We start from the raw sequence: 20,135 nt of genomic DNA on the forward strand, positions 1-20,135 counted from the left end.
CCTGGCACAGGCAGATGGAGGAGGGTCCAGCCAGCCATGCTTTCCCTCCAACCTTGCATCCAGCAGTGAACCCCTGGCTTGTCTTTCCTTATATCTTTTGGTCTGTTTGCTCTCAGCCCACCTAGTTTCCGGCCTTCTGGTTGACCTGAACTCTAAATTCATTGTTCACAGCTATTTTGACTGCCCGCTTTGAACTCATTGATTTACCTTGACCTTTAAACTCTGGATGACTCTGGATATCTGTGACCACTGACGTGATTTCCTAGCCATAATTTGCCTAGATCTCCAACCCCAATATAGTTCTTGGTTTTCCACCTCTGTTGCTAAATCCTAAGCTATCTCTATTATCCTTGGTCAGCCATGGATGCAGAACAGACCACGCTACCCATAATCAGGCTAATTTAAATGGTTCCGAAAAGCAGCACTCCAAATAAATATTTTTATCCATAAGAGATCTTAATGAGAACGTACAGTATTAAATTCTTCAGTGGTAGTTTAGGTAACTCACTACATTAATAAGCTTATCCTAAAACAGGCCTAATTTTGTATATATCAAAGGATTTGCTTCTTGGTTCGCTTTGAATTTGTAATACAAACATCCAGTTCATGGACTGTTTCAGTCCCCCTTGACAAAGTCAACTAAAGAACTCGTGGTTGCTTTTTGTTTTGTTTTATGTTTTGGGGTTTTCTGTCATTGCTATGGAGATTGTTTCATGAGAGGAATTTTATTAACTCTAGAAAATGTGATGGACTAGAGTAAAACAGATTTGTTGACACAACCATGTTGGAATATAGTCTCTGGAACCAGGCATAGCTGCGGGACTTCTGGACTTGGTGGTACTAAGGGTAAAGAGCTCTGGGGTGGGCCAGAATGATGGTCAGGAGATAGTCTCCCAGCTGGGTTCTTCGGATGGCAGACATATTTCTGTATTTCTCTGCTTTCTTTTTCCTCTTGGGAAAAGCATTCCAAGAAAGCAAGGGGAAAATGTAGCGTAGAGAATGGCTTCCCAAAGCCATTATCTCACCAAAATTGCATCTGACCTACAAAAGTGTCATTGACCACACCTCCATTAGCACAGCCATTCCATCCCCATTCATCAAGCCTCCAGCACTGTCATTGTCATAGCGCGTCACGTCTTCACAACCAAATAAGAAAGGGGATGTAGGGCTGACCCTACGTGCCTGCTCTTTGAGAAACCAAAGCAAGAAGAACAACGGAAACTCCTATTATGGAGCTTAAGCTACTCCAGGGTAGATTTTATGAAGACATGTCACCCAAGAGCAGCAGGAAAAGCCACGAGCCTATGCTTTTATATAAAATACACATTTTCATTCATTCTTTGTCATTACATTTCTATTAAGCTCAAGACGCTGAGGATTAAAAAAAAAAAGTAGGTTTGCTACATTAGAAGGAATTTTAGAGAAATGAGTAACAAATTTCTTAAAACCTTCTAATATGTTATGAACAACATAAGACATAAGAACATCAGGCCTGCAGTTGGGGCAAGGGTTAAAAGGAATTTAAGCTATAGGTAAAAAAGTAAGTGTTCTTATCTTGATTTACCTCTTACCAATTCTACTTGCCTTCCTTTATGTCTGGAGGAGAAACATTAACTTCTGCCTCACTGAGTTATCCTTAAACCTTTTCACAGCTTCTAGACACAAGTTTTCTAACATGTTCTTGGTTCCCACTTGGAGGGAAAGTTATCTCTCAACAGCTCTCCTCTGAGCAGTTAATTCACCTTAATTTCCCTCCATGAGAAGGAAGAAGAGATGGTTCTCAACGGAGGGCAGTCCCCGCTCCCAACTTTACAACTTCACTCCCGACAGGCCCCAGACCATTGCCCTCCCAAGCGCTTACAACCCCGAAACAACACAAGGCATCTATTTTTTTTTCATATAAGGCCATGATCACATAAACACAGGCTTGCAAAATATATGCTCAAAAATCATCCTTGGCCACTGAGTCCCATGGAAACCAAGTAACAAGAGATTAAGAAAGAGAAGAGCTGGGGGCATTTAATTTCTCTTCAGGGTCTGGACTGATTTGATTCAGGCGGCCCTGATTTTATCTCTACTGGGGCCTGGCATGTATATGAGAACTGACTTTTGTAATCAGGGTAATTGATAGGATGACATCACTTTTATGGCCCTAGGATCCCTTGTATAAAATGGTTTGTAGCACTTGTGGGAAATATTTCTAAACATAGCTCTTGGCGTGCAGCTCTGGAGTGCTTAAGCCAGAGGGCAGCTCCTGCCTCTCTGCTACTTTCCCAGGGACCCAAAATATTTTTATCTACACAGCCAAGCATTTTTTAAAAATTATTCTCCTACCCCCAAATGATCAGAGTGTGCTCCCCAGCATTTATATGAGCGGGTCATTTGGGATCCCAGGTTGAGGAATGATGACGCACTGATGACTCTTTGTCAGAGCTGGGATGTTTTCCAGACCCAAATATGGGATTCAGTGTGTTAGTGAGCAGCTCTGAAACGCCTCGGGATTTCAAGAGATTGTTTGGGTTTGGGTTTTGCATGTCGCCCACTCACTTCACCAGACAAGTGCTATTTCTAAATATCCTTTTCCCAAAGAGCTGGCACTGGGATTATAAAGTGACAAATGGGAACTTCCAAAAGCATTTGGACTTTTGCTCCCGCTGGTGGGCGTGACAGTGTCAGAAGCAGAAGGAGAAGGAGGGGGAGGGGAAATTCTGGGCTCTTCTGTGCCTTCTGCCTCTGTTTCCCCAAAGTCCATCTGCACGCTTGGGGCTAAGTCAGGAAAGACAGCAGGCCGGCCCTGGAAAGGCAGCACTGCCTGCTGGCTGTCGGGCCCCACCCTACCCAAAGCCGTATCTTAGAACCCAACCAGGAAAGTAAGATCGCTATCACTTCATAACCACTAGGATGGTTATAATCAAAAGGACAGGCATTAACAAGGTTGACAAGGATATAGAGAAATTAAAACCCTCATACACTGCTGGTGGGAATGTAAAATGGTGCAGCAGCTTGGGAAGACAGCTTGACAGTTCCTCAAAAGGTTAAACATGGAGATACCATATGATCCAGCAATGCCACTTCTAGGTAGCTCTCCAAGAGAGATGAAAAATATACCTCCACACAAAAACTTGTACATGAATGTCCATAGCAGCATTATTCATAATAGCCCCAAAGAATAAACAACCCAAGTGCCCACCAGTGGATGAATGGTTAAACAAAATGGGTTATCTCTACACGATGGAATTTTATTCAGTAAGAGAAAGACATGGAGTGCTGATACAGGCTATAACATGAATGAACCTTGAAAACATTATGCTCTGTAAGAAAAGCCGGGCACAGAGATCACATTTATATAAAACGTCCAGAATAGGCAAATCTATAGAGACAGAAAGTAAATTAGTGTTTGCGGGTGGCTGGGGGAAGGAGGGAGAAAAACGGGTAGCTGATAGGTCTGTGGTTTCATCTTGGGGTGATGAACATGTTATAAAATGAGGTCGCGGTGATGGTTGTACAACCCAGTGATACACTAAAATCCATTAAGTTGTATACTCTAAATGGGTAAAGTGTATGGGATATAAATTATATCTCAGTCATGTGTTCTTTTTTAAAGAATACTAACAAAGAATGCTGGGCCACCTTCATTTAAAAAATAAAGTTTCCAGTTCTGCCCAAACTGGCCTTTTTGATTACACATGGAGATTTAATAACAAAAGCATTCAATGGATGGAAAGAACTGTATGTGCAATAGATTTCAACCCAAGTTTGATCCTGTGTTGGAAGTCATGGCGGGGAGGGGATATAGAATTAAAACGTGAATTAGCAGCTAAGGCTGGAAAGGTCTGTGACACAGCAATGTTAACTGTACACAAAACCCAAAAGAAATCTGCTTTCTACAAAACCTAAAGATATGGTTGACAGGTGTTTCTGAACACCCCCCTGCTTTTCCGCTCACTGCTGTGGATTCGTTTGTTTTCCAGCACCTTCTCAGGCTCACGTTGGAATAAGTTGCCTGTTGACCCTCTTTAGGTCTTCCAAAAGAACAAATGTGGCTTTTAGCAGGCCTTAATTCCGGCTGAAACGCCTCGGCATCGGGTCTCAACGGGACCGGGCCTTGATGTTGGAGAAACTGCCCTTTCTCTTCAGGTTCTATCAGCAAAGGATAACATAACACAGGGGTCCCCAACCCCCGGGCCGCAGACCACTACTGGTCCGCAACCTGTTAGGAGCTGGGCCGCACAGCAGGAGGTGAGCGGCGGGCGAGCGAGCAAAGCTTCATCTGCCGCCCCCCATCGCTCCCCATTCTCGCGTTTCCGCCTGAGCCGTCCCCTGCCTTCTGTGGAAAAACTGTCTTCCACGAAACCGGTCCCTGGTGCCAGAAAGTTTGGGGAGCGCTGACATAACGCATCTAAGAGGATCCTTTTAAAAAGGCTATTTGTGCCTCCCAGTAGCTGACTTTAACCTGACACAGAGTATGGGAGTTCTCCAGTCAGTCTTATGGCTGACATTTTCTAAAACAGATGTCAGTAAATAATCAGCGAATAATTAAGATGGGTTAATTAGATTGCATTTCTGAACGTATTTCTTTGGTTGCTGTAAATAGACTTCTCCGCATGTGTACCATTTCCTGTCTTTGTGTATTTGCTAATTTTGTTCCTAATGACACTACGCATTACTTCCAACTTAAGAGTTTTTCCAGTTTCTTCTCGAAGCAGTAATTACGTCTGAAAACATCCCTGGAGTCAAGCAAAGGCATTTATTGCTTTTTTAAAAATTCCTCTGTCTTTACAAAAACAGTGAGGAAAGTCTGGGAGCAGGGGTGGAAAACCCAAAGGCATGGAGATGGAGGGAGCTGGACCAAGGGTGGAGCAGCTGAGAGAGGGGGGCCCAGGTAGGGCCCTGCCAAGCCTCTCCCACCCCCCCAACCCCCGCCATGCCCTACGAGGCCCCACCCACCTCTCCTGCCTTTGACCTGGGCACGAACTCCTGGCTTCACCAGGCTTGCCTCTCCCCAGGGTTAGCACCATATTTAGAGCCCCCTCGGTTCCCTTCCCAAACGTGGAACCACAGAACCAGGACTTTAGTTCTCCCTGTCATGTTCCCCCCGCAGGGCAAACGGTAGGCAAACAGGCAGCAACTGACCCAATCCTGCCAACTAACTCAAGACTTACACTCTTCACCCCAAACATAAGCAAAAAGGTTCATGAAAGGAGGGGAGATGCAGGATGGATCTTGACGATGTCTCCTGGGCATCTCACGGTACTCCTCTCCCTTTAGATACCCAGCGGGTCACCGATTCATTACTCCTTAGGTTTAGTGATCAACTGTCTAAATGGCAAATCACCTAGAAAAACCCAATTTTCTATTATTTTTGAAGAAAGAATAAAGAAAATGATTTAAAGGAGTTGGGAGTCAGTAAGACAAATCCAGGTCATTTGTTGGCCTGGTGAGCCCTGGTATCATGTCCCAACACCATCGCAATATTCACATGGCCTGGACAGGTCACTCTGATTTCCTTCTCTGCGACCTGAAGGCGCACACACAGAGACACACATACACACAGATGCACACACAGACACACAGAGATACACAGATCTGTATCTGATTGCTTGAGCATCATAAATCCCTTTAAAAGCACAGGGCATCACAGTCAATGGTAGCGGTGCTGTTTGCATGCACAGCCTCAGATGCCATCGGGAAAGCTGCCCTGTGAAAGTCTGAATTAGTGACCGAAGGTCTAGGGCAGAAACAGGCATGACTGAAGAGACGGGGCCAGCGAAACTGGGGAGCATCGTCCACCTGCACTTGGGCATGACCCGTCCCTGTCACCTGTGTCTCCACGGGCTCGAAGACATCTGCTGACGTGACCAGGCTCAGACTGCAGGCTCCAGAGCCAGTCTCCGCAGAGGGCATCCCTGCCCCCGTGTGCGGTAAAGACCTCAGGGCAGCTTGAGTAGGTCTTGCTCTTCTCAGGAATTGATATGTTTATATTCAGGCGTGTTTTTAAAAAAAGCTTCTTATGGCACATTTAGACTTCAAAGATTCCCAGACCGTAAGCTAAATATATATTTAACTTTTTTTTTTTAATTTTTAAAGTCACGTTATTTAATCGTAGATTTAAAAAGTGGCTTTAAAATTATCCCTATCCATTCCATAATTACATGCTCTGGATAAGAGCCTGGTTCACGGCCAAAATCCCCAGAGGTTGGAGAGTGTGAGCTTGGGGACACAGAGAACAGCTAACTATGATACAGCTTGCCTTTGTTTTTTCTTGAAAATACCACGGCAGTTAGCTAATGTTAATGGAGCAATCACTGTCCGTATACTATTTGGTATTTTTAAATTTACCTTCCTTCCTTTCTTTCTTTTTCTTTCTTTCTTTCTTCCTTAGTAAAACTATCTCTGCTGATGCCTTTGTAGAAAGACAAGATTCCTTTGTAACCCCCGCTGCCTTTTATTACGGGGTGTGTGAAAATAAAGGAATAATACACAGGAATGAAATCATGCAGTATTACCCTGGAGCCATGACTCACGGAAAAATGATAAAACTCATCCAAGAAGAGTTTAAATGAAAATGGTCTTCACATAGTCATTAAATGAATGAATACATTGATCCACAGCAAAAGGAAAAAAAGGGATTCCAAGAAGGTGACTTAGAGAAACACAAATTTGGAAATGATCTCAAGAGTTTTATACTATCAGTGATAGATAATATCCTAGAATTACCTGATCGTGGGAAACGCTCCAAAAAATTAAACTAGCGTACATGCCACACCCTGCGTTATCCACATTAAGAATATCCCCTGATAGGGACTTCCCTGGCGGTCCAGTGGTTGAGACTTTGCCTTCCAATGGAAGGGGTGTGGGTTCGACCGCTGGTCAGGAAGCTAAGATCCCACATGCGTCGCGGCCAAAAAAAACAAAACATAAAACAGAAGCGATATTGTAACAAATTCAATAGAGACTTTAAAAATGGCCCACATCAAAAAAATCTTTACAAGAAGAATATCCCCTGACTTAATCCTCACAACAGCCCTGTGAGGTTGGTGTGATTTACATCACTATGGATAAAGAACTACTAAGTCGGAGAAGTTAATTTGTCTGACCTCACACAGTAAGTGGTAGGGCCAAATTCAAACTGTTATGTCTGACGTCAGGACATTCTAGAAGGTAGTGAGTTATGAGTTCTGTGAGTTATGTTCTACTAGTTTCCTGATGACGTTAAAGGTTTGAGTTGAAGAGACAAGATAATCCATCAATCAGTCAATATAAAGAATGTGCAGAAGGCAAATATGCCTCAGTGACTACCACGCACTCAAAATGATGTTGAGACTTAAACACGCCCTTCTCTTAACTGTACAGCTTGTGTTATGATGGAATCTTCTCCTACCTCTTCCCTCCCCTTCTGACTTGGGCATCTTGTCTTTTGATCTATAAGCTATTGAATTAGAAAGCAGATGCCCTTCTGAAACATGGTTTAAAATAATCAAAATAATCATAATAAAATAATAATAAAAACAATAATCAAAAGTAATCAAAACTCAAAATAACTTGATTGACATCTCAAATAGCTGTACCTTGTTTAACTGGAGGTCCTTCCTTGGATTAAGGTCACCACAGGGCTTATCTAATATGTGATAAAGTCACAAGAGCATTTATAGAAAATGACCCTTCATGGGGAAAAGGAGATAGGCTACCTTTACCCCCTTTATCTGCTTTCCTCCAAAATCGCAGATGTGGATATTACATCTAATAGATAAGTTTTCTTACTGCCCTTTTCTTCCTAACCTAAACTTGGGAGGTTTCCAAAGTAAATGCCTGGCTTTTTACAAATTGCCCACAGAAATAGCAGTTTTTCCCAGTGTTGATTTAAAAAAAAACAAACAAAAAAAAACCCAAGCTGGCCTTTTGGCTTGCCGTGCAGAAACTCTGGTTCTCGAAGTTTTAAAGAGTTAAGAGACTAGATGGAATGCCTTGGGAATGTTGGCGCAGAGGCTGAAAATCCATCCCCTTTGTTTCTCACCCTGGATGGAATCCCGGAACCAGGAGCACAGTGATGACTCCGGGTTCACGTTCTTCTTTAAATTCTGTTCCGATGTGCGCCGAGAGTCAGCCGGGGGTCCACCGAGGTCCACCAAGTACCTACCCACAGTGGAGGAGGCTTACCTAGTCCCTGGGGACTTCCCAGAGGCAGCGAGAAAACATTTTCATTTAGGAGCCGTTTGCTCATCCTTAAAGGAAAACAGCCCCAGAAGATTAATGAGGGTGGTGGGGAGGGAAGCCGGGGATGAGGACAAAGGACCAGGAGGAGACAGAGTTATTTGGATTCAATTTTCCTGGCCCGATGACATCTCAGTGACATTTGAACTTGGCGTTAGGAAAAGAACACAGCCCTGCGTGCATGTGGGTCCTGGGACCGGAGGGGCAGAGGCGGGGCCTGGGCTGGCATGGCTGCGGGGCCGCAGGGCTCCGAGGACCTGCTGAGAGGCTGGGACCGGCTGGTATGGGGCCTGACTTGCCGGGTGCTGAGGACGTGCCGAGGGGGGAACCTGCGGGTCCTGCAGCTGATGCTGAAACCATGGTGCATCTCCAGGGCTGTCTACCAGGTGGGACCCGATGCTCCTCTTCTGTTTCTTTGCAGCATGAGAAACCCATAGGGGATGGTGGGGAAGGGGTGTCAACTGCTGTCACTTGTGTATTATGTCCAATAAATAAAGGGAGGGGTTCGCTTCAGCTGGCATCTCCTAGGTGCCAGGCGCGGGGAGAGGTGTGTCGTAAGCAGGATCTAACTCAGTTTTCCAAACAACCTGATAAAATAGGCATTTAGGGCACCTTTTGGAGATGAGGTTATTGAAACTCAGAGAGGGACGTAAGTTGTTCAGAGTTACCCAGCTGGTAACTGACAGAGCCCTGTGATTTACACCCAAGTAAAAGATGAGAATGCCCTTTCCACAAGTTCATGCCCCTCTCACAAGAGATGCTGTTTTCTCAAAGGGAGAGTGTGTGTGTGTGTGCGTGTGTGTGTGTGTGTGTGTGTGTGTGTGTGTGTGTGTGGTATAGAGGTGGCAACAAGCTGATAAGGGACGTTGGCTGCGCGGGACACCAGGTGAGGAGGGAAGAGCGCTGAACAGCAATATCGGGTCCCCATCCGCCCATCCTCACCTCCCTCCCCTTTGGTGGCTCCCCTAGTCAGACACCCCCACACAGAATGTGAGAAACCGGGAAAGTTTTCTGCAGGAGGGTGGCCCTTCTGAGTCAGTTGGCTGGGGATGCAGAGCTCTTAAAAAGAGAGAGACAAGAGAGTCTGCTTTCCCATCCAGACTGGTGGCATGAAGCCAGGGCCCTGCCGGCCACGGGCGTTTCAGCCCTGACAGCCCAGCCGAACCTGAGGAGAAGGAGCCAGACTTACTGAGGGGGAGTGAAGGCAGATGAGCAAAGGGGTAGCTCTGCCCCTCCCTGGTTCTTGAAGGAAGGTGTCACTAGTTCTTCCTCCATTGATGCTTTCTTATAACGCAGTTGATTTTGCTGATTTAACTTGAGTGGCTTGGGTCCTCTCTCTTTGCTTCCCAGACTGCTTGAAAGCAAGCAGGCACAGCTGGCCTTTGTATTTTTAGGCATAATTTGGCGTTGTAGAATCCCTTAATGAACCATAATGGCTAAACAACCCAGGACCGTGTAACCACCCTTCCCCCCAAGCCCTCCTCATGGAATGTCCAGACTTGCATTGAAGGGACAGCTCCTTGGAAAACGCACCCAGGAGCCCTGAGTTGATTTTACAGAGGGGCAGAGTCCTTCCAGAACCCCTATTCCTTCTTCTGCCCACAGGCAGATGGGATGAAGACTTTTCAAGTGGCTTGCAGAAAGGGTTGTTTGTTTGTTTTTTTTCAGAATTCTTGTGTCTGAAGGGCTCATACCCATGGTTTTACTGTAAACGGCAACTATGTCTGTAATAGATCATATATAAAAGAAACTTGAGAGAAGTCTTCTCAAATTTGACAACAATCTGGAAAGTCTACACAGTGTTTCCCATGACGAATTGTGAATCTGAAAGACTTCTGGAAAAAAAATCTCCCAGATGGGAGATTCAAGCAGTAACTATCATGGTTAGTTGGTCCATTTTTTTTTTTTTAAACCTTGGTTTTAGAGTCAGTTCTCCAACAGCTTGGTGTTTGGGGGTAATTCCTTAGTCCAGATTAGTCTGTCTTATTTGTTGCTGATTATGAATGAGTTTGGGGGTCCTGGCTTCTCACCTCTGTCTCCCCCTTTCTTTTTATCTCCTGTTTGTCCTCCCTTATGTTTCATCAAGTTACATAAAAATCAAGATTCTAAATCGAGCGAGCAGGGTGGGCTAGCCCCACCTCAGGGGGGCTTTTTTAGGAACCTCCCTTTGTGTTACAAGTGTGTTGGAGAGAACATTGAATTATCGGACACCAGGCCTGGAAAACATTTTCTTCCTGCTTCAACCTCAACTCGATTCATCAGACACTTACTGAATAACAGTTGTGTGCCTGGCCCTTGGTAGGCAATTGGGACTCAGAGGCTAATCACACCTCATACTTGTCCATGGTTTGTCTCTGGCCAAGCTGCGCTGGTCAGCCAAGCCAGGGTGCCCAGAGGGCAGATGCCTATGACCCACACAGCCTGTCTGCAGCCAGCAGTTAATCCCCGCGGGTGGGTCTGGAAAGCACTTGTGGAGGGGAAAGTCAGGACAGCAGGTCTAAACTAGTTCACTGACCTAAGAGGCCAGGTTGACCAGTTAGCTGTCTGCAGAGCCGGGCTAAGGGGCTTGGAGAAGGAAGGGAAGCTGAAAGCAAAAGGCAGCTGCACTGGACCTGGGTGAACTGAAGGAGTCCCAGATGAGACTTACCATCTCCTGGGCAGCTTTACCTGCTCCCAGACCTTTTACCTGACAGATGGGTAGGTTTTCCACACCAAGCAATTCTGACACTTAACTGCCTGGAGTTAGCACAAGTTCAGGTTAAGGACTCAGGTTACGGACTGCCTCCACACTTCAGACACCAATCAAGCAGGGTTGGTTTAATGGGACACGTACAAAATACCAGCCTGTCCTCAGGAGCTCACAGCCTCCTGGGGAAGAGTCAAGAAAACAAATCGAGTTTTCAAGGGAAAAACAGAGAGTAACTAATTTTCTCAGAGAAGACTGTTCAGGAAGTCTTTTATTCTCTCAGAGCCTTTGCTTTCTCAGTTATAGAGTATAGCTTCATAGCAGTGTAAGGGATAAATCAGGGCATATTTGTGAAAGTGTGCTGTAAATATAATACTAAAGTATATACAAATGGGAAATGTTGTTTTTACTGAAGTTGCTGTACAATATTATATAAATTACAGGTGTATAATATAGTGAATCATAATTTTTAAAGGTTATATTCCATTTATAGTTATGATAAAATATTGGCTATAGTTCCTGTGTTGTACAACATATCCTTGAAGCTTATTTTATACCTGATAGTTTGTACCTGTTACTCCCCCACCCCTATATTGCCCCTCCCCCCTTCCCTCTCCCCACTGGTAACCATTTGGTTGTTCTCTATATCTGTGAGTCTGCTTCTTTTTTGTTATATTCAGTAGTTTGTTGTATTTTTTAGATTCTACATGTAAGTGATATCATACAATATTGGTCTTTCTCTGTCTGACTTATTTCACTTAGCATCATGCCCTTTAAGTCCATCCACATTGTTGCAAATGGCAGAATTTCATTCTTTTTTTATGGCTGAGTAGTAGTCCATTGTATATATGTACCACATCTTCTTTATCCATTCATCTGTTGATGGACACTTAGGTTGCTTCCATATCTTGGCAATTGTAAATAATGTTTCTATGAACATTGGGGTGCATGTATCTTTTCGAATTAGTGTTTTGTTTTGTTTTGTTTTTCGGATATATACCCAGGAGTGGAATTGCTGGGTCATATGGTAATTCTATTTTTAATTTTTTGAGAAACTTCCATATTGTTTTCCACAGTGGCTGCACCAATTTATATTCCCACCAGCAGTGTACGAGGGTTCCCTTTTCTCTACATCTTCTCCAATATTTGTTATTTGTGTTCTTTTTGATGATAGTTGCTTCTAAATCTTGGCTATTGTAAATAGTGCTGCTATGAACATTGGGGTGCATTATCTTTTCACATGAGTGTTTTCATTTTCTTCGGCTATATACCCAGGATTGGAATTACTGGATCATATGGTAGTTTTATTTTTAGCTTTTTATTATTTTTTTTAATGTACTGTATTCTTACCACTTTTTATCTTGGGAAAAGTTCATCAAGAGTGCCTTTATTTACTAGTGGTAAGGTGATTAATGGCCTTTTTTTAAAAATTTTATTTATTTATTTGTTTTTGGCTGTGTTGTGTCTTCGTTTCTGTGCGAGGGTTCTCTAGTTGCGGCAAGTGGGGGCCACTCTTCATCGCAGTGCACGGGCCTCTCACTATCGTGGCCTCTCTTGTTGTGGAGCACAGGCTCCAGACGCGCAGACTCAGTAGTTGTGGCTCACGGGCCTAGTTGCTCCGCGGCATGTGGGATCTTCCCAGACCAGGGCTCGAACCCGTGTCCCCTGCATTGGCAGGCAGATTCTCAACCACTGCGCTGCCAGGGAAGCCCGAATGGCCATTTTTATGTATTTCATTTAGGCAATTGTCTAAGGAAAAACTCTCTGTTTTCCTTTACTTTCACTCTGCTTTATACTCACAATGCTTCTGATGCCAGATGGGTAGGTTTTCCACACCAAGCAATTCCGACACTAACTGCCTGGAGTTAGCACAAGTTCAGGTTAAGGGCTCAGGTTAAGGACGTCCCCCACACTTCAGACACCAATCACAAGTCTCCAGTTTACCCACAACTTCTGGCTGACTTGGCTACAAATTGGAGGTTCCCACGATCCCCTCCTTGGATTTGGTCATTTGCTAGAACAGCTCACAGAACTCAGGGAAACACATTTATCAGTTTATTACATGATAAAGGAGATGAGAAAGGATACAGATGAAGAGCCAGATGAAGAGATTCATAGGGCAAGGTCTGGGAAGGTCCTGAGTGCAGGAGCTTATGTCCCTGTGGAATTGGCAGGCACCGTTATCCCAGCACATGGATATGTTCACCAGCCCAGAAGCTTTTTGAACCCTGTATTTTGGGGATTTTTGTGGAAGCTTCATCACATAGGCATAATCAGTCATTAACTCAGTCTCCAGCACCTCTCCCCTTCCCAGAGGATGGGGTGGGGCTGAAAGTTCCAAGTTTCTAATCATGGCTTGATCTTTCTGGTGACCAGCCCCCATTCTGAAGCCATCCAGGAGCCCAACAAGAGTCACCTCATTAGAACAAAAGACATTCCTGTCTTCCAGGAAATTCTAAGGGATTTAGGAGCTCTGTGTCAGGAACCAGAGTCAAAGACCAAATATTAGAACCGAAGATACTCCTAGTGCTCTTAGGAAATTACAAGAGTTTGAGGAGCTCTGTGCCAGAAACCGGGGGACAGAGAACCATATATATTTTTTTCTATTATTTCATAGCAATGTTTTCATGGTTTACAGTTTCTCCATTGGCTGAAGTGATGGCTGTCAGTCCCTGGCTGGACTTTTTTTTTTTTTTTTTTTTTTTTTTATGGCTGTGTTGGGTCTTCGTTTCTGTGCGAGGGCTTTCTCTAGTTGCGGCGAGCAGGGGCCACTCTTCATCGCGATGCGCGGGCCTCTCACTATCGCGGCCTCTCCCGTTGCGGAGCACAGGTTCCAGACGCACAGGCTCAGTAATTGTGGCTCACGGGCCTAGTCGCTCCGCGGCATGTGGGATCTTCCCAGACCAGGGCTTGAACCCGTGTCCCCTGCATTGGCAGGCAGACTCTCAACCACTGCGCCACCAGGGAAGCCCCCTGGCTGGACTTTTGATTCGATTGGGGAGCTTTTAAAGCAACCCATGCCCAGATCTGACTCCTAGGGATTCTGATTTAATTGATCTGGTGCCTACATATGTATGTTTTTAAAGCTTTCTAGGTGATTCTATTGTGCAGTCCAGCTGGAGAGCCTCTGAGCTGAAGGAGACTTATTCCACTGTCACATAGTAAGCAGATGCTTACAGAAACCCCAAGAGGCCGCATCTGAGTCACTGTGGGGGCCACGTTAAAAAAAAAAAAAATATATATATATATTTTTTTTTTTTTTTTAACATCTTTATTGGAGTATAATTGCTTTACAATGTTGTGTTAGTTTCTGCTGTATAACAAAGTGAATCAGCTCAATGTATACATCTATCCCCATATCCCCTCCCTCTTCCGTCTCTCTCCAACCCTCCCTATCCCACCCCTCTAGGTAGTTACAAAGCACCAAGCTGATCTCCCTGTGCTATGCAGCTGCTTCCCACTCGCTATCTATTTTACATTTGGTAGTGTATATATGTCCATGCCACTTTCTCACTTCATCCCAGCTTACCCTTCCCCCTCCCCATGTCCTCAGGTCCATTCTCTACATCTGCATCCTTATTCCTGTCCTGCCCCTAGGTTCTTCAGAACCATTTTTTTTTTTTTTTTTTTAGATTCCGTATATATATGTATTACCGTACGGTATTTGTTTTTCTCTTTCTGACTTACTTCATGCGATTCATGAGATTAGTAGGAAGCACTAATAGAGGACAAAAGGGATTGTGTGACATCTAAGAATGAGGGTCACGAATAATGGTTTGATGAGGTTATCATGAGGATTAACTCAGTTCAAAAGAAACCCATTGCTTGGCACATAAGAAGCACTCAGTAAGTATTAGTGGCTTTTATTATTACAAGAATAAACGTGATCACCCATGGTCGCAACTGTGAGAAGGGTATGATTTGACCCTTAGTGCGGCAGTGGCTTTCTCTAGAACAGGACTCAAGTGTGGCTCTGGAGGGAAACCTTCCTCATTTCCAGATCCCCATCCCAGTCTCAAAACAATGGCTCTGGCTCTGCTGGAGCCTGTCAGGCAATGCAAGTCTCTTCTCTGCAGGGACTATTGTCTTCCTGAAGTGACTCTTCCTCAGGACTTCTTTCTCACAAGGGTTAATCATGGAGCCTGAATGTTATATAATTGGGAGTGAGGATGTTTTAAAAGAAAAATAATAAAAAATTATACAAACTTAGGTGTGGAAGGAAAATCACAACATGTTACAAACAGAAGAAAGGTGACAAATACCGTAAGCATCATGAAATCCAAAATAGTAACAAGTTTATTAATTAACTGCCTGATACATCTCTATTATACATTTTTTCCTACATACTTCGGCTGCCTACTCTTCCGTCTGTTCTTCACGAGGCAATGACTTTGTAATATTTTCTGTAGTGAGGGAAGAGAAGGAGAAGTTGGTCTTTCCTCTAACATGGCTGATCAAAATCTGTGTTTTTATTACTGTTAGTTTAGAAAGGTCTTGTTCAGATTCACAACTTGTCTTTGGAAATATTGGGCACATTTTTAGGATTGTGAAATTTGGAAATCCTTCTCTCAAGTTTCTTCTATGCATGATCTATTATCAAACATACTGTTTATAGTAAAGCGACAATAAAAGAGAGCTGTAAGCAAAGGAATTTTGGAAAAATTCAGTTATGTTCTATTTCCTTTGATAAAGAAAAAAATTACATGATGCTTTTACAATTGCCTTTTTATATTATATACACTCCTGACAGAGACAACACTTTCACTTTTGACTGGGGGTTATGAGAACCAAACTCTCTACTTATAATTTTGCTGGTCTGTTGAATGGAAGATTTCTCCCCAGACTATGTTCTGGCTCCCTGCATTTATATGTACATACTTTTTATTGAAATATAATTGATTTACAATGTTGTGTTAGTTTCAGGTGTACAGCAAAGTCATTCAGTTATACATATATATACAAATATATATTCTTTTTAATATTCTCTTCCGTTATAGGTTATTACACGATACTGAGTCTAGTTCCCTGTGCTATGCAGTAGGTCCTTATTGGTTACCTATTTTATATATAGTAGCGTGTATATTTCAATCCCAGACTCCTAATTTATCCCTACCCCCCTTCCCTTTTGGTAACCATAAGTTTGTTTTCTATGTCTGTGAGTCTATTTCTGTTTTGTAAGTAAGTTCATTTGTATCATATTTTTTGGAGTCCATATATAAGCAATATCATATGATATCTGTCTTTCTCTTTCTGGCTTCCTTCACTTAGTATGATAATCTCTAGGTCCATCCGTGCTGCTGCATTTTGGCTCCTTGCATTATAGATCTGATTTCTCCTATGTGGTGGCCACACACTTCCATAGCCAGGCGCTGTAAGATGTAGTAATAGCTGGGTAAGACCCCGGGCCCTGTACCTTCATGGACAACAGAGAGTAAGTCAGCACTTAAGGGTGAGGAGTAAGGCTGGAAACCATCCCTTCAATGGTATCATCCATTTCCGTCTGTTCATAGATAGATGGAAATGACTGTGAACTTCATATATATATATCCCTCTAAACCCAAACTACATGTATCCCAACTCAACTTTCCCTGAGCTCAATTCCAAAAAATACCTGTGGCCATTCCAATGCTACGTGATCAAGATGGGAAGCTTAACAGAGGGTAGGTCAGTGCAGAAAGAGACGGTAGTCATAACTGACGGCAATTAAAGTAGCTCCCTTATGCAAATATGGCTATGCACACATATTACTAGGTATCATCCCAAAGACCTGGAAAAGACCCCAAGAAGTGATGGGCCCTGAAGTTTAAGCTTCATTAGCATCATGATGAATCCACCTTTGTACCCTACCACCCCACCCCTTATCACCAGTATGAACTACGGGAAAATTAAGATAAATAAGACCAATAACCTGAATTATTGCTGTACCATAAATTGCTTCTGGCCCCAAAGATGGAGACCACATATGTAAGGCATATGGAGCCTGTTTTAGATTATTTTTTTTTCCAGTTGGATGTCATTCATTTTTTCAATTTTTTCATTTTTGGTCTATTTGTAGAAACAGTACCCTTCATGAGAGTTGTCAACTTTGTTTCTGTTTTTTATTTTCTGAAACCTGCTGAACAAAGCCCAAAGAGGAAACTTACCTGCTCTTCCTGACTTCAGGATATAAGCTGTAGGGAAGAAACTAGGAGTGGGAAAATGTCCCAGTGTACGTTCCCATCTTCTTCCAAGAAGTGTGGTTTCTTACATGGTTTTAAAATCATCCATGGTTCACCCATCACTGCTTCTTCTAGAAGAAAATACGGACCAGTGGCTAGAGTGACAACCAAGTGTCAGGAGTTTGGGAAGAGTCCTTTTTTTAATTATATAGAGTGGTTCTGACCCAATGTTCTGACACTGACTATCTGTGGCCCACAGAACCAGGCCTACATTGACCTGTATGTACTGCATTTCCCACAAACGCTGCCAGAAAACAAAAACAAAAACAAAAAAATGACAATAGGCGAGCCAACAGAGGAGATTGCTTTATCACCCCAGGATGGGGTTTATAGTCACAGAGAATGATTCGTGCATTTTCCTCTTAGTAGGAATTGTGCTTCTGAAACTGAGAGGTTCTAGAAATAGGAATCATTTTGAAACTGCAACTTTATCAACTGTCTGCATGATGAGTTATAATGATATCAGTGGTAGATTCTCCTAATGATGAACATTCCTCTAAAGGGGGATTGGGTTTGCAGTGATTCATTTGCATCTTCTAAAGCAACTAATACAACCAGCCTGGGACCGATGGATGATGCCTGATTTCAAAAAACATTCCCACATGTGCAAAGCTAGGCTTTGATGCTCAATTTGCTATTTTTGCTGTTCCTCTTTCATCATTTCATTCCGGCAATGTATGTTTTCCAAGGGCTGTGCTTTTCATATTATTTAGTGCCCACATATGGTACGGGGCTGAGCCTTTTCTCTGATGATCTATAACATGTGTTATGGTTATAGCGGAAAATAATAGACTTGCACCAAGAAGAACAATTAGCAAATTTATTCCGTTCCTTTCTACCTTTTGTCAAGTTTGTGCATTTGTTTGCTTCAACCTTTTCTGCCACTCATTATGGCTGTTGGTGCCTGTCAGTAAAGGATGATGTGTTTGCATTTCTGCAGATGTGCTTGAATGTTACACACCCTGTGTTTGCAACAGCATTTTCTTACATTGACAAAGAATCACGTCTTTGCAACAGGACCATTCAAAACTCTTGAGTTTGCAAAACTCATTCTTGAATTTTCTAACAACATATTTACAAACAAAGCAGGATCTCAGTTTTTACTTTGTTCAGAAAATATTTTTGAGTTTGACATGGGGTATGTTTTCATCCTTCTTGAAAGCACTTTCCTTGGTTCCAGTGAGAAAATAATACTTTCAAGGTTTAAAATTAGCTGTCAGTCACTACATCAAGCAACTCACTTTGGGCCAGTCCCTCCCAACATATGCTAATTTACTATGAAAGCATCGTGGAAATCAACTCAGAAGTTTTTCTTTTGACCAATATCACACACTACCTTTGAATAGTGAGGGCTTCTAAACTTCTACTCAGGTAGGGCTTGGAGACAGTAATCCCACCAGAAGGAGAGTAGCCAGTTTTTTGGTTAAATTGTACGTTTGTTTAGGGGTCTTTTGGGCTGAGGCTGATGGAGACTGGGGAATCTAATTTCTCTGCCATTGCCTAGAAATAATGATTATTTAACTAAATGGCAAGTCTTCGCCTAATCTCCTCAAAATGCCCTATTCTTCACAAAGTGGTGTCTTTTCAAAATCCCATCAATTGAGAGACAATTTTTTACACTTTCTAACTTCAAGAAAAACATACATGCATCTTTTTATAGTTTACGGAGTACTGTCAAGTGCATTCTCTTATTTTTGATTCTTGACACCAGTGAGAGGGGTTATAAATGAGAGTACCACATCAAGGCTCAGAGAAGTTAGTGGCTGGCCTCTTGTCAGGTAGGACTTCAGCATCTATGTTATCAACATTTGTTCTGGAGTGATGATCACCTATGCAAGTGCCAGCTGATTTCAAGGCGTCTCTTTCTACAGAGTGATTTGGGAGAAGATGGGCAGTAGTAGCTGCAGAAATCAAATATTCTAAATTATATTTTGTAGCTATACTAATAAATCGGGGTATGGCATATTTCTACCTCAGTTTCCTCACTAAATGAAGATTCATTCATTCACTCAGGTGTTTGTTCATTCATCTAACAAATAATTAACGAACACCTGCTAAGTGCCAGCTATTGTGCTGAGTTCTAGAGATAGGATGGTGAACAAAACCAAACATGATTCCATATTTGTATAGAGATTATGTTCCACTGGGAGAGTTCTGACAATCATTCACTCAACAGTGCTAATATAATAATTATGCAAACTCATGGGAAATTAAAATTGGAAGTCAGTGCTTTGAGGACAAGGTACCCAATAGCCTAAGAGGGTTTAACAAGAGAACTTACTTGTTCTGAGACATCAGGGAAGCCTTCCTGAGAAGGCAATAGATGAGCAGAAATCTTAAAGACAAGTGAGGGTTAACTAGGCAAAGGGGATGGGCAGAAATAACACAATGTACCAGCCCAAAGCTGCTGCAGAAAAAAGGAAGACAATTAGACTGACTTTGTTAGGCTAACAATCATGCATCCTTATGTAATAAGTGTAATGTGATTTATGTCATTTACAATAATGGTGACCATAGCACTTGACCACTGGTCGCTCTTCACGAGCCTTGTCCTAACCCAGCACTGGACCTTCTGAAAACAGCTGGCCTGTTCTGGAAGCCTCACCATCCAGCCTCAGCTGGAAATTTTCTTTATTCTCAAGGGTATGAGCTCATCCCCACACCAGATGGGTTCCTAATAAATGATGATTGTGCAATCTGATTATTTTCATGTCATGCTAACCTTCTTTGGAAGATGGAAACAGGGCCTGGGGTCTCTTTATCATCTTCCTAAGTTGGAGGAGAATTTCCTCATTATGGTTGCACACCCTGTATTTTGAGAGAAAACTTACATTGTAGAACTAGGTGGCAGTTCTGCCCTAAGGGTCCACTAACAATAACGTTTTAACTGTGGACAATCGATTCATTTTTCTCAAAGGGTGCATGAATTAAAGTAAGTTGGGCTTCTGCAGTAGATACCTTGGAAATCTCAGTGACTTATCACAACAACAATTTAGTTCTCACTCATAATATAAGTCCAA

The 20,135-nt window shown here is 42.9% G+C and overlaps 1 protein-coding gene across 6 annotated transcripts in view; it reads left to right on the plus strand.

Annotated features, from left to right (window-relative positions):
• FRMD4A (FERM domain containing 4A) overlaps positions 1-20,135 on the plus strand; it is a 474,406-nt gene that overhangs the window by 165,784 nt on the left and 288,487 nt on the right. Inside the window, exon 1 of one of the 6 annotated variants that reach the window (XM_057544407.1) lies at positions 8,302-8,597. The exons of 4 other annotated variants lie outside the window; for them this stretch is intronic. In XM_057544407.1, coding sequence (XP_057400390.1) covers positions 8,439-8,597 — 159 coding nt within the window. In that variant the 5' untranslated portion in view covers positions 8,302-8,438. Of the gene's footprint in view, positions 1-8,301; positions 8,598-20,135 lie in introns of those variants that run through there. One more of the 6 variants, XM_057544406.1, reaches the window with a different exon arrangement.

The sequence above is a fragment of the Balaenoptera acutorostrata genome, chromosome 3, assembly GCF_949987535.1.
Source record: "Balaenoptera acutorostrata chromosome 3, mBalAcu1.1, whole genome shotgun sequence".
Classification (NCBI taxonomy): Eukaryota; Metazoa; Chordata; class Mammalia; order Artiodactyla; family Balaenopteridae; genus Balaenoptera; species Balaenoptera acutorostrata.